Genomic DNA, 11,693 nt, shown 5'->3' on the forward strand with positions numbered 1-11,693 from the left:
AGTTTTGTTTTCTACACACCCTGCCAGGGTGTTCAGCTTTTACCTGCACAATGCACAGAATCCTCCCTGCCAGCTCACTCATAACTCACCAAACACAAAACCTTTTTGTTTCTCCAAACGTTTGCACCAGCAGCAGAYAAATCCAAGTGCCACCCAGCAGTATCAGACACTGCAGGGGATCAATATTGATGTGCAAATTTAGAGCTGCTGTTTTCCAAGAAGCCACAATCAGCACCTCTCCTAAAGCCCCAGGGGAGGGATACAAACCCTGCCAAAACCACCAGAGGTGCCTCAGCACTTCTGCATTTCTTTCTCTGAAAGCCTCAGCACCACAGGCTAAAAGCTCAGGCTTCAAATTGATAAAAGATAATTATTTGTTCTGAAAGCCCTGGCTCAATGCAAACATCACCAGCTACCTGTYCAGCCCAAAATATTTTTGTTCCCAGCTTAAGSACTAATTCAGAGRCASCCAAAGACTTGGAAACTAAAGCAGKAGAGTCCAGAAAAACACTTCAGGGGAGGCTCAAAAACACACAGAGCTCCAAGCAGCTGCCAACATACTTGCTCTCCATTTGATTGGTGGAAGTACTGACAGCATCTCTCAGGATACCATTTTCCTGCTTCAGGTGGCTTATTTCTGCCTCCATCTGCTCACGGAGTTGCTGGAACTGATGGGGAAAGAAAGATCAATTCCGTAAAAGATTAGGCTAAGGAGCAATAAAAAAAACAACAAAACCAGCTTGTAGCAGTAGGTAAGATATCAAAATAGTTTCAGTAAATAAAACTAAGTGGATTTTTGGGACAGGRGGAGCTTTGTTCCTTTCTCACAAACCAGCTCTTAAATTAAACTGTGCTACTGGGACCCTCATRCTCAAATCAAAGCACAGGCTTCCTTCTACATCAGTGCATCAACGTATTGATCAAGCAACTTTTTTATTGTTTAAAAGGCTACACAAGTGTTACTCAGAATACCAATTGCTCAGCTCCCTAACCTGAGATATTTATCAATAACTGGATAGCAATATATTACTTYTCCAATGGGAAATAAAACAAACGTGCTGTGAATTATCATTAGAAGTTCACAAAGCTTTTAAACAAAGCAGAAAAACTAACAAATAACTAACAATATACAGATTACAGCATGCAAACTGCAAAAGGCTAGTCCTCATCTAATATCCTGATTTTCAGCAGGGTTCCAAACTGAGGCAGAAAGAAGCCCTGAAAGATAGGATTCAAAAAGTAAAAATGAACTCTGCATAGGCAGATAACAKCAGAGCTGGTCTTGGAGCCCCAAAGTCTGCTCTGAAAATCCTTGGGCACACAAGACACTCCTCCTTTATCAGTGGAGTTTGGAGATACAGGTGACACCATTCCAAGACCCAGTTTCATCAAATGACTGACTCATCAATTAACATCTTTTACATTAAAATAATCCAAATAAATGTTTGTRTAACRRCCACAGCAGCAGAGAGCAGTCCCTTGCAGGGCAGCCACCTCCAGATCTGCACCAACAAGCTGGGCCTGCCTTGGACATTTTTTGGGGTTTCTTTTCCTTGCCTATTTTAATGCCAACACATCCCAAGAGAAAAAGGGACACAAGCCCCACACWACTGGAAGTTGTGACCATTTTCAGCCCTGCTGCCATGCTGCAACACATCAGCAGAGGGAGCAGGATCAGATCTTTGGATCCTCTTTACTCCTCTCTCCAGCACTGCCTGGCACAGCAGCACTTGCTAAAGCCTCCCACGAGTGCCCAGWTCTCCTTCCCCACCCCCAGCCAGCAGCAGGACCTCTCCTTGTACACTTATCTACAAAAGTTCCAAGGAAGYTTCCTCTGCTCCAAAACTGCAGAGATTCTACTCTCCAAAGGGCCAAGACAGAAGGTACAATATTAAAGTTGGAAAATGAGGCTTGATACTGTGGCCATCCATACAAAAAAGAACTACTAGAATGAAATCTAAGAATAAGATGGGCCATTTTCCTCAGAAAACTCTGAGTTAAACTTTTTAATCTGATGAAGCAAAMCCTTCTAAGGTCACTTCATTATAAAGCAACTACAATAGAAAGTAACAAGGGTTTTAAAATAAAATATAAGTGTCTGCTCTTCAAATATTTCCAGCAAAGCACTCCCCCAGGCAATAGTATTTCATGTGTCTTATGCTATATTGTCACTCTGTAGTATAATCTTAAAGACATTTATCTGCTGGCAAATGATCATCAGCATTAGTRGCTCCCTTAAGCTGAGTATTTCAATTAGATTTTACACTTTAATTGAATAACATTTCAGCAGAACACCAGGAAGGAAAAGTAACTAGATCAGGGAGCAGCTGCCTGGCCAGCAATGAGCTTTACACAGCACCAAAGTCACCTGTGAGAACGCCCTGTCTCTCTTTTGAGCCAACAAACTGCCACAAAGTTTTGCAGTGACTTCTCAGCACCACTCTGCTTGTGCATGAGCATGGACTCCAGCATTTTTGGCAAAGCATTTACCTTTATCTTCATCTGCTGAGACTCTTGGTAGCTGACGTGTATTTTGCTCTGGAAAGTGCCATTCTCCTTCTCCAGGGCGTTGATGCGCTCTCTCATCTTGGCCGTGAGCAAACCATTCCTCTCCTTCTCTGCAACCAGCTCCTGGGGTGGGAAGTGACAGGAAAAAGGGAATCAGTCACCCACTGCTCCTTTSTGAAGTCTAACAGTCTCTAAGGTAACTAAATACCTTAAACTAAAAACTAAAACACAGCAAGTGTGCATCAAATCTAAATCAGCATCAATTCTTCATTCAGTAAATTTACAGAATTAGACCAAACTTCCAAAACCTTACACTGATGCTAAAACATGATAAAGCTCACATTTATTAAAAAGTTTGCCAATTTAAACACTGATCTTCCATTGTCTCAGAARAGATGGCAGTCTTATTTCTATTAAGTCTGGCCAAATCACCAAGTCTTAACTGATAAAACCACGGATATTACACCAAGGGCAGAGCTTAGATTTTCATCCCAAGTTTAGCAAAATGGCAGAACACAGGTAAAGCATTGTGGCCAAACAGAGCACTTTAGAGCAAAATAATTGCTTTGTAGCAGGTTGCAAAGCCAACAGCTTTGCCACAGGAGATGGGCTATTAGTGTACTACAAAGGCCAGAGAAGCCCTGAATCCCACCAGCATGATGCCATATTACAGCTTTCAAATGAAAATACACATTGCTTTTTAATCTTTTATTAGCCAGTAATTCAACCCAGACACCTGAGAAATCCACAGAGCTGCTCCTCTGCAACATAAATGCACTTGCTGTGGTAAGCAAAAACGTTAAGTGCAGCTTTCCATCACACAAATAGGAATTTGTACCACCCAAGCTTCAGGTGTCTCCAGCCACGCAGTTCCTCACAGTGCCAGGGAGCCCTGACACAATTTAGTGTTCTAAATTATTAGCCTGAATACCCTCCAACTCTTCAGAGTCATTACAGTGTTTTTTTACCTTTTAGTTTAAATAAAAGCTATTCTGTCCTGTAGATCAAACTTAAAGTTTTAAACCATTTCTGTAAATACAATATAGACAGCTTGACACAGTTCTTTCTCCATGTTATTTTTAACAGAGATGCAATTAAAAGAAGAGCACTAGACACATTGCAGCTTCCTCTATCCCTAGATCAATCCACACTCACATGCAGTTCTCAGTAACAAAGCTACCCTGTGAAGGMAGAACCAGAGATCTTGGGAAGATTAACTTTTCCCTAGTTTGTGTTTTGCCAAGTACCTCCGAGTCTTGAGGTACTCAGCTCTTGCTCTTATTTATCCTCTCCAGTTGCTCTCTTTATCAAGATCCCTGCAGGAATAGCTCTGCACCTTAAAGCACCTTTAGCTTTTGACAGTGTTTTCAGAGAAACACATTAATTGGAAGATAAGAGCTTTTATCAGTCAAGCTGAGCTTTATCCCTTGTTGATCCTGATTTGAGCATTACAGAAACTTTGCTTTTCTCCCAGCTTCTTCTGTGYCCCATCCAGACAGGAAAAACCCCTCATGACTCCTACCTCTCTACAGCTCCTGCCTCACCTTCACAACCAACATTTGCAGATGTTTTTTCCCCAACCACATCTGCATTTCCCACACCCAGATTCCTTCAACCATTCCCTCTCCTTTGGCAGCAGATCCCTTTCTCCAGTTTGATTYTGCAGTCCTGAGCCTGCTTCTTTTTTCCCCCCTCTAAACAGATCACAAGCCCTTTCTCCCTCTGGTTACATTTTGAGTACCCCAAAACTCACAATCCCACCTGCAAACACCAGTGCCCTGCCAGGAGCTCACACAATATCCACTCCTTTCTTCCCTTCTCATCTCCCAAGGCTCCCAACTCCTGCATCCTTCWGCCACTCTGCTTTCTGTACCCAAGTTCTATCCTACAATGTGGCCTTCCTGAGTCTAATGCTCACATGCCTTCAAACCACCCAAAACACACAAATCCTTATCCCAAAAACCTCCAATTCAGTCCATACCTGTTTCATTATCTGCTCTACTGTAACTGTTTTCCTCYGAAACCTTCATTAAAAGTCAATTTTTATCAACTAGTTTTTGACAGTGATGCATCAGAATCCCTGTAAGTCCAAAACAATCAGAGCTGCACCTCCAGGGACTAGGCAGGTAGTCTGCACTTTCTGTACCTTCCTTCTTGAAGAAAACTGATGATTGTTGTGCCTAGACAGGCATGTGACTGCTACAATATGGACCAAATTAAAACTGCAACGCAGGAAATAATTTTTAATATTTGCATCCAAAAAACAGTCTCCCACTGGTGAAGGAAGTRTTTTTAAAGTAACTATTGAAAAGAAAAACAGGCTCAGCTTACAAGTCTCAGTAAATGAAGTCTCTGGAAAAACTACTGGAAAGTAACTCTGCATAAATAGATTGTAAAAGCAAATACAGTGCCTTGGTAAGCTTTCTCGGTATAAATATTCCACCTTTTGGCTTATACCAAGCTCAATAAACCAGCATTTTCTGGCTGCTAGTCCTACAAACCCCTGCTCCTCTCTACATACATGAACTCCTCAATTTTTACCTGGGAGAGCTGCTTGCACTGCTCCTTTGCAACAGCTGCCTCCTCCTTCATCGCCACGAGGATCTTCTCCTTGTCCTGGAGCTGGTGCARAGCTGCAGCTGTCTCAGCCTTGCTGGCCTGCAGCAGGATGACACAAAAACAACCACAAGTAGTGGCACAGCACACTAAAAGGCAGCAAAGCAAATCTGAGAGGAGGAAACAYCCCCTCCTGCCCCCAAATTTTCCACGTGGCACCACCGGTACCCARCTCTGCCGCTAATGGATCCAGTTTCACCAGGCAAGGAAATGCATTTTCGAAGCATGGAAACCAATTAAGAGGATAAATGGGCTCTTAAGATGCTTCCCACTGRAWAAGAGCTGCTGTGGTGGCAGTGGGRAAAAGAAAGAAGAGCCATTAAGAGAAATAATGGGAAAAGATGCAGAGATGCTGAATCAGTCGATAATTGTGGCTGGAAGGACTTCCAAGATCAGCTGGTCCAGCCCACGCTCAAAGCAGGTATTATCCAACAAATGYAATTGCTTGAAATATCTCACCACAGAGGGAAAATGAAACAATGATCTGGTGTCTCCTTCCACTTCCCAGGAGAGCCTCTATCTGATGTAATTACATTTCTGCTGGCACACTGACACACAAAGTTTCAGAGAAACTACAGGGAATAGACCTAGAGGAACAATCCCTGTGGTCCTGCCACTTGCATACTGGCCCTAACTGTTTAATAAATGTAATAAGGAGCATAAGTTCTACATGTTTGTGCCCAGACTTCACTCTGCAGTGTGAKAGCAGCCCTGAGGGGTTGTGCAGTCTCAGTCCTTGAAGGTTTCAAGCCCTGAGAAGGCTGGGCTGACCTCAGAGCTGCKGCTGCTTCGRGGAGGAGGTTGGACTACTTCACTCAATGAAGTTTGATAACAGAAGAAGCAAAGAAGTGTCAGTCCCACACATGCACTCTGAATTTGTTTGGAAATTCTCCTTTTGTGCCTGCAGCACAAACACACACTCAGTGACTTGCATGAGCTACAGAGAGAACACCGTTCACACTCCCACCTACAGAMACCTACATTTCTTTGGCTGCATATAAACCCAGGAACTCATTTTGATCCTAAACCTTCAGCTTTAACCCCAAACCTTCCTCTAAAAGAAAAAACACAGCAAGCAGGACGGCTGCTAGAGCAAGCAACATTATTCCAAGTGTAGCACTTGGGTTTTGTCCTTGGAGGTTTTCAAGATGCAACTGGACAAATCCCTGAGCAACTTRCTCAGAATTCAGTGTTGGACCTGCACAACCTCCTGAAGTCCCTGCCAGCCCAAATTGTGTTGCATTAACTGGGCTGACACAYATCCAGTTGGGCATTTCTGCTCTGGTCCTGTGTCTGCAGAGGAACACAGGATTGCGAGAGTCCAAGTGTGACACTCAGGATGTGACAAGCACAAAGTGACACCCACAGTGAGTCACAGCAGGGAGGGGCAGGTGTGTGCCCAGCAACAGCACAGGGAGCAGTGGCCACAAACTAAAAAATAACAAATTTCACCTCAACTGAGGAAGAGCTGCTTTCTCTGGAGGGTGGCAGAGCTGGAGCAGCTGCCCTGGGAAGGGCTGGAATTTCCTTCTCTGGAGACATTCCAAATCCACCTGCTCCAGGTGACCCTGCCTTGGCCAGAGGGTTGGACTGGATGGCCTCCAGAGGTCCCTTCCAACCCCAAGGATTCTGTATTAAGATCCTGGTGGACATGACTCTCTGCTGTCTTGATTACAAGAATCAAAAAGAACTGCCAAGCAATGGCACAGGTTTCCCAGAAGTGTTTTGCAGTTCCATTTCCTGAAGGCTTCAAGATTTCCAGACTGGATAAAGCCCTGGAGCTGGTCTTGCCTGGAGTAGACTGACTACAAACCCCTTGAGATCCCTTCCAAACCTGAACTGCCTGASAGTCCTACAAAAAACATCCAAAGAAGTCAGACTACATTCTTCAGACTTACAAAACACAGAATTAGCTGACCAATTGCACAGCCACAGCAGCTTTTTCTGAATTCTTCCCATAGCCCATCCTATTTACACATTTGGGGAAGATCACTCCCAGAAGTCACCAGCCATCCTTCTGTGTGCCARCAGCAGCATTCCTGCTGTATTCCCTGCTCTCCATGGCCATGCCTGCTCTTTCTAAGTGGCCAGAGCCACCCCTGGGCTGGCAGATGGCAGCAAGGCAAGCACAGAGCAGCTGGAGAGCTCATTGCTGCATGCAAGGCAAGCACAGAGCAGCTGGAGAGAGCCTTCCAAAGACAGACTGCCCAAATTGAAACAGAACATGGACAGAGCTAATTTGACAGCACCTCTTCCAGTTTCTGTTTGTTTAGTAAGTTTTGTCTCCTCCCCAAACCCACAGCCATTCACCTTTTGCAAGAAATCGTGAATTGCACCGGATTTTTCCTTTAACACCTCCACTACACAACGGGCCTCGTCTTCAGAGAAGATCATGTTCTTCATGGATGTTACAAAATCCTTGAATTTTACTTCAGCATTCTCTGCAACACAGAAGGGAGGATTTATTTACTTTGGACTCCGTACAGAATTATTTATTTTGCCTTGAAACAGCATGTGATGGGGTATCATTATGCATTATATTTAATTCCAGTCTGAAATGCCAAGAAGCAAAAGGTCACGAACATTCAGCAAAAACAACATCTCTCCAATTTAAATCYGATAACAATCTGCCAGCTGATAGTTTTGGGAAAAGAGAAAATCCCACCACTTTGTTTGCACAGTTGGTAACGTTTACARAGTTGCTAGCAAGAAGACAAAGCATAGCATATTTTGGAGGGGGAAAATAACATAAATGTGAAAAATTGAAGAGTCCTTTCCAGGGTATTATGACAGTAATTTAAACTGAGTTCTCAATTTGGAGGACAGCCTGGCTGYGCAAGCAATATGCACATGACAAGTTAATTAATTTAAAAACTGGCACATTTTTGATTACAATATATGGAAGGCAAAAATATTAACTTCCAAATTTAGATTGAGGGAACTGCTGCAAGAAGAGTTCAACAGCAGGAAGATAAATCAGCAAGATCCCTCTTAATGGCTGACCAAGTGTTTAAAAAGACACAGAGCAGGAAAGACAATTCAGCTGAACTATTCTCTAASAAACAAAAAACACTGCTCCCAAACRGGCTSCACACAGAYAKRTCATTAGGTGGCCCCCTGACTCCAAGAAAAGGGAGCACAAGACCAAGGCACCCCATGTCCCTGACAAATATTCACCAGTGGCCAAAAGGGAAGGGAAGAATAAATGGGAAGGGATGGGCAGAATAAAAAAAAGTGCAAAGCTTTTAAGTGATGTTTGGCTCAGAAATTGTCCCACAGATCATGGAAAAGGGTCTGGGTTCCTCACCACAGGTGCTAAACGTRCCCCTAAAACCAAGTTACACATCAAACCCAAAGATCTGTCTGAAAAATAAATGAAGAACAAAAAAAAAAACAGCGGTGACACYATGCCCTAAAAGAAATTACCAAGCATAAAATCACTGAATTAACAGAGCAYGGGGAGGGAGTGCTGAGGAATTCTAGCACTCTCCTAGCCTTAAATCCAACTTAGCCTTGGCCACAGATTCCAGCTCACACACTGCTGCATTGACATCASCAGTGATGCTGTTACCAGGAATATGCCAAGATCCCAGGAGCACGGTCCGGTGAGCCGGGAATCGATGGCAKCAGGGCCAGGACCAGCCCGAGCCCTGCACTCCCTGGAGGCACAGAGACCTTGCCCTYACACCCAAGGAGCTTACAATTAGAGCAGGGGAAGATTTCTATATCGGGAGGGCAAATCCCAGCTGACACAGGAGAATTAGGAGTTCACGGAGAAGGTCAGGGCGTGCCGAGGAAATGAGAAGGGATGGCTGCACGTGAGGGATTTTGATGCTGCAGGACAGGAACGTGCAACCACTGAGCCAGAAGCACAAGAGGAGCCTCAGCAATGTGGSAATCCAATCAAAATGCTGCAGGAAGCTTTCAAGGGAGTATTTTAGAAGACAAGACTATAAAGAGAGGCTCCAAAGCACAGAGTGAGTGACCAGACAATGCTGAAGAATCAGCCTGCTGTCCAAACCCGAGCTGGGTGTCACTGCTCAGCCACCTGGCTTCTCCCTGGCTGCTCACAAATTTGAGGTCTCACCTCATGGCTCAGCAAGTCTGTCAGGCTTTGAGATGGTCAGAGGCCTATTTAAAGCYTCAGGGTGGGACACAATGCTCATTAATCACTCCAGCCATTTGTGGGAGGGTATGCAGGAAGTTCCCCTGTCCTAACCAATTCCAAAGGCACTGAAGGGAAAATTGAGCATTTCCCCTAGAAACTGCCAGACTCTTTCCACAGGCAAATCCGCTTCATGTCACTCTGTATTGCTCTGGGTCAGTCTCACATAGSTCCACTAACAGCCCTGGAGCATGCAGGCTGCACTCCCAACTCCAGCAGACTCCAAGAGTCTGTGCTGAACACCCTGGGTTTGGAGTCCATGCCTGTGAGCAATGTCTGAACTCTCTGCTGCATCTGTGTGGTCTGGGATCAGCCCTGCAYTCACTGAGGGCACAAAAGCCCAGTCAGAGCTGAAAAGACTTGGATGGCACAAAGCCCTTTCCACAGTGCCAAAGACAAGGCAGAAACCAGCACTCACAAGGAGAGCATCCTGCAGCCACAAATGTTTTCCTCAAATCCCTTTTTCACAGCACATCACAGAGGATCCCCCTCCCCATGTCTTTCCTGTTGAAGTTTGCAGGCAGGCTGTGCCAGAGACAGACTGAATTATCAGTTTCTTACCTTTATCTGTTTCATTCTTCAGTTTCTTGCCACTGCTCTTCTGGATCCCCTCATTCACATTGTGTTTTACAACTTCGACCGGCTCACGCTTTTCCAAGGTGCCTGAGTCAGAATTATCCATCAAAGGAATATAAGTAGTTGCTTGAATAAGAGGTTCATCCACCAAAACTGTAATCATAAGTCCATAGGATGGGTTAAAGCTTTGTCATAATTGACACCAACATTTTTAGAAAAGGTACCTAACATATTAAGAGTTGAATGAAAGCATTTTTAACCTCAACCATTAGCTATACCCTCTGTTTCTATTATCCTTCAGTTTAACTCATTAAAGCTCTTCAGGTAAGTGCATTAAATAAAGGTCTCTAATGCATAGTAATTTAATAGCTTCAATTAAATYTCTACTTCCAAAGCTGCCTTTTAGCATTTTAACAAGAAGCAGAGAAGAACCTTTACATTTTGACTTTCATTTCACTTTAGTAAGAAAGTTGCACACAGCAYCAATGAGGCTGTTTTACTTGTGGCTGTGCAGGAAACCATTCAGCATCCCTGAAGTATGAGTAAAGTCTTTTGTCCCTATTTTGCTAAAAGCTGCTGCTTCACTGCCAGCATTTCCATGGATTACATCACCTGTGAACTCACTGAGGCAGAACACGCAGCACGGACAGCAATCAAGCTTATTYTGCATGCAGACTCCACTGCACCTAATGAAGATCTCTCATCTGTCAGAGCAGGCTTTGGGCATCATTAACATGCAGAAAGGACCCCAGGGCTACTGCCTGACCCCCACTGGATCACTGGGAAGGAGCAGCCTCTGTCCAAAGAGCTCTTCAGSAGGTGAGGGGAGAGCAGGAGTGCAGAGCAGGGGCAACAGGACAGAGCTGCAGCTGCTGCTAGCCCAGCTCCTGCTCCATTGTGCCACAGGCTGTGCACAGAACCATGGCCCAGCAGGAGAATCAGCCAGCCCAGACTGCAGGGCTGATGGACAACAGATGCCAGGCAGTAGCAGAGAGAGGAGGAATTGGGTGGATGCAGGGTTTTGCCCATCAGTGCAAAGCAAATATGCACTACCGGCTGCCAGAGTTACAAAACACTTTTAAATTCTTGCTGCTGTAAAAGGAGCAGAATAGGCCAGATGGACCCTTTTGTGTCACCTGATAAAGTCTTTCCACTTAAGCAGCCAGCAAACAACTGCAGGTACATAGTAAGAAGAGAGGAGAGCTCTCCTCTAGCAGAAACAACCACCAGCTAATCCAGTTGCTCTCCTTATATTTTGCCTTCCTCTCCTTATTAACTTCCCCTCCTTTCAAAACCTTTTTAATATCAATGAGACATTCTGCAGTATGAAATGCCCACAGTAATGTCTTGGCTAATCCTGAAGTCCAGCACAGCTCATTTTTGCTCTGTCATTCTGGAGAGGTGGCTTGCAAAGAAAGCTGTTTGCATTTAGAAAATGCAAGAACTATTTCCCTGTAGCACTGAGAGCTCAGCTTTGCTGTACTGACATTTATTTGCCATGTACAGACACGTTTGTGGCCCCTCAAAAAATGCAATGCACCCATTTCCATCAGGAAAAGCACAAGAGCATCCACAAAAGGTCATCACATCCTAGGTTCCCTATCAGAAGCTTTTTTTAGGAATCATCTGGGAGTTTTTCAGTTATACAGGAACCCTACAGGTCTTGGAACACCACCCTGGTCTGACCAGGGCTCAGAACAGAACCAAACCCTGATAATCTGACCAAAGCATAAAGGGAACAGTGAGCAGCASTGTCTGCTCCAGGAGCTGCCCACCAGCTCCCAACTTCAGAGCTGCCCCAGAAGAGAAGAGTCTTGAGAAGCTAACA

At 44.5% G+C, this 11,693-nt stretch overlaps 1 protein-coding gene across 1 annotated transcript in view; it reads right to left on the reverse strand.

Annotated features, from left to right (window-relative positions):
* KTN1 (kinectin 1) overlaps positions 1-11,693 on the reverse strand; it is a 74,261-nt gene that overhangs the window by 36,900 nt on the left and 25,668 nt on the right. The window contains exons 4-8 of the mRNA XM_057373214.1: positions 9,851-10,018; positions 7,435-7,565; positions 5,050-5,166; positions 2,491-2,631; positions 562-668 (exon numbers count right to left, since the gene is read on the reverse strand). Of these exons, the coding sequence (XP_057229197.1) occupies positions 562-668; positions 2,491-2,631; positions 5,050-5,166; positions 7,435-7,565; positions 9,851-10,018 (664 nt within the window). The remainder of the gene's footprint in view (positions 1-561; positions 669-2,490; positions 2,632-5,049; positions 5,167-7,434; positions 7,566-9,850; positions 10,019-11,693) is intronic.

Source organism: Malurus melanocephalus, unplaced genomic scaffold, assembly GCF_030028575.1.
Source record: "Malurus melanocephalus ecotype Western Australia unplaced genomic scaffold, MMel_1.1 scaffold_190, whole genome shotgun sequence".
Lineage (NCBI taxonomy): Eukaryota > Metazoa > Chordata > Aves > Passeriformes > Maluridae > Malurus > Malurus melanocephalus.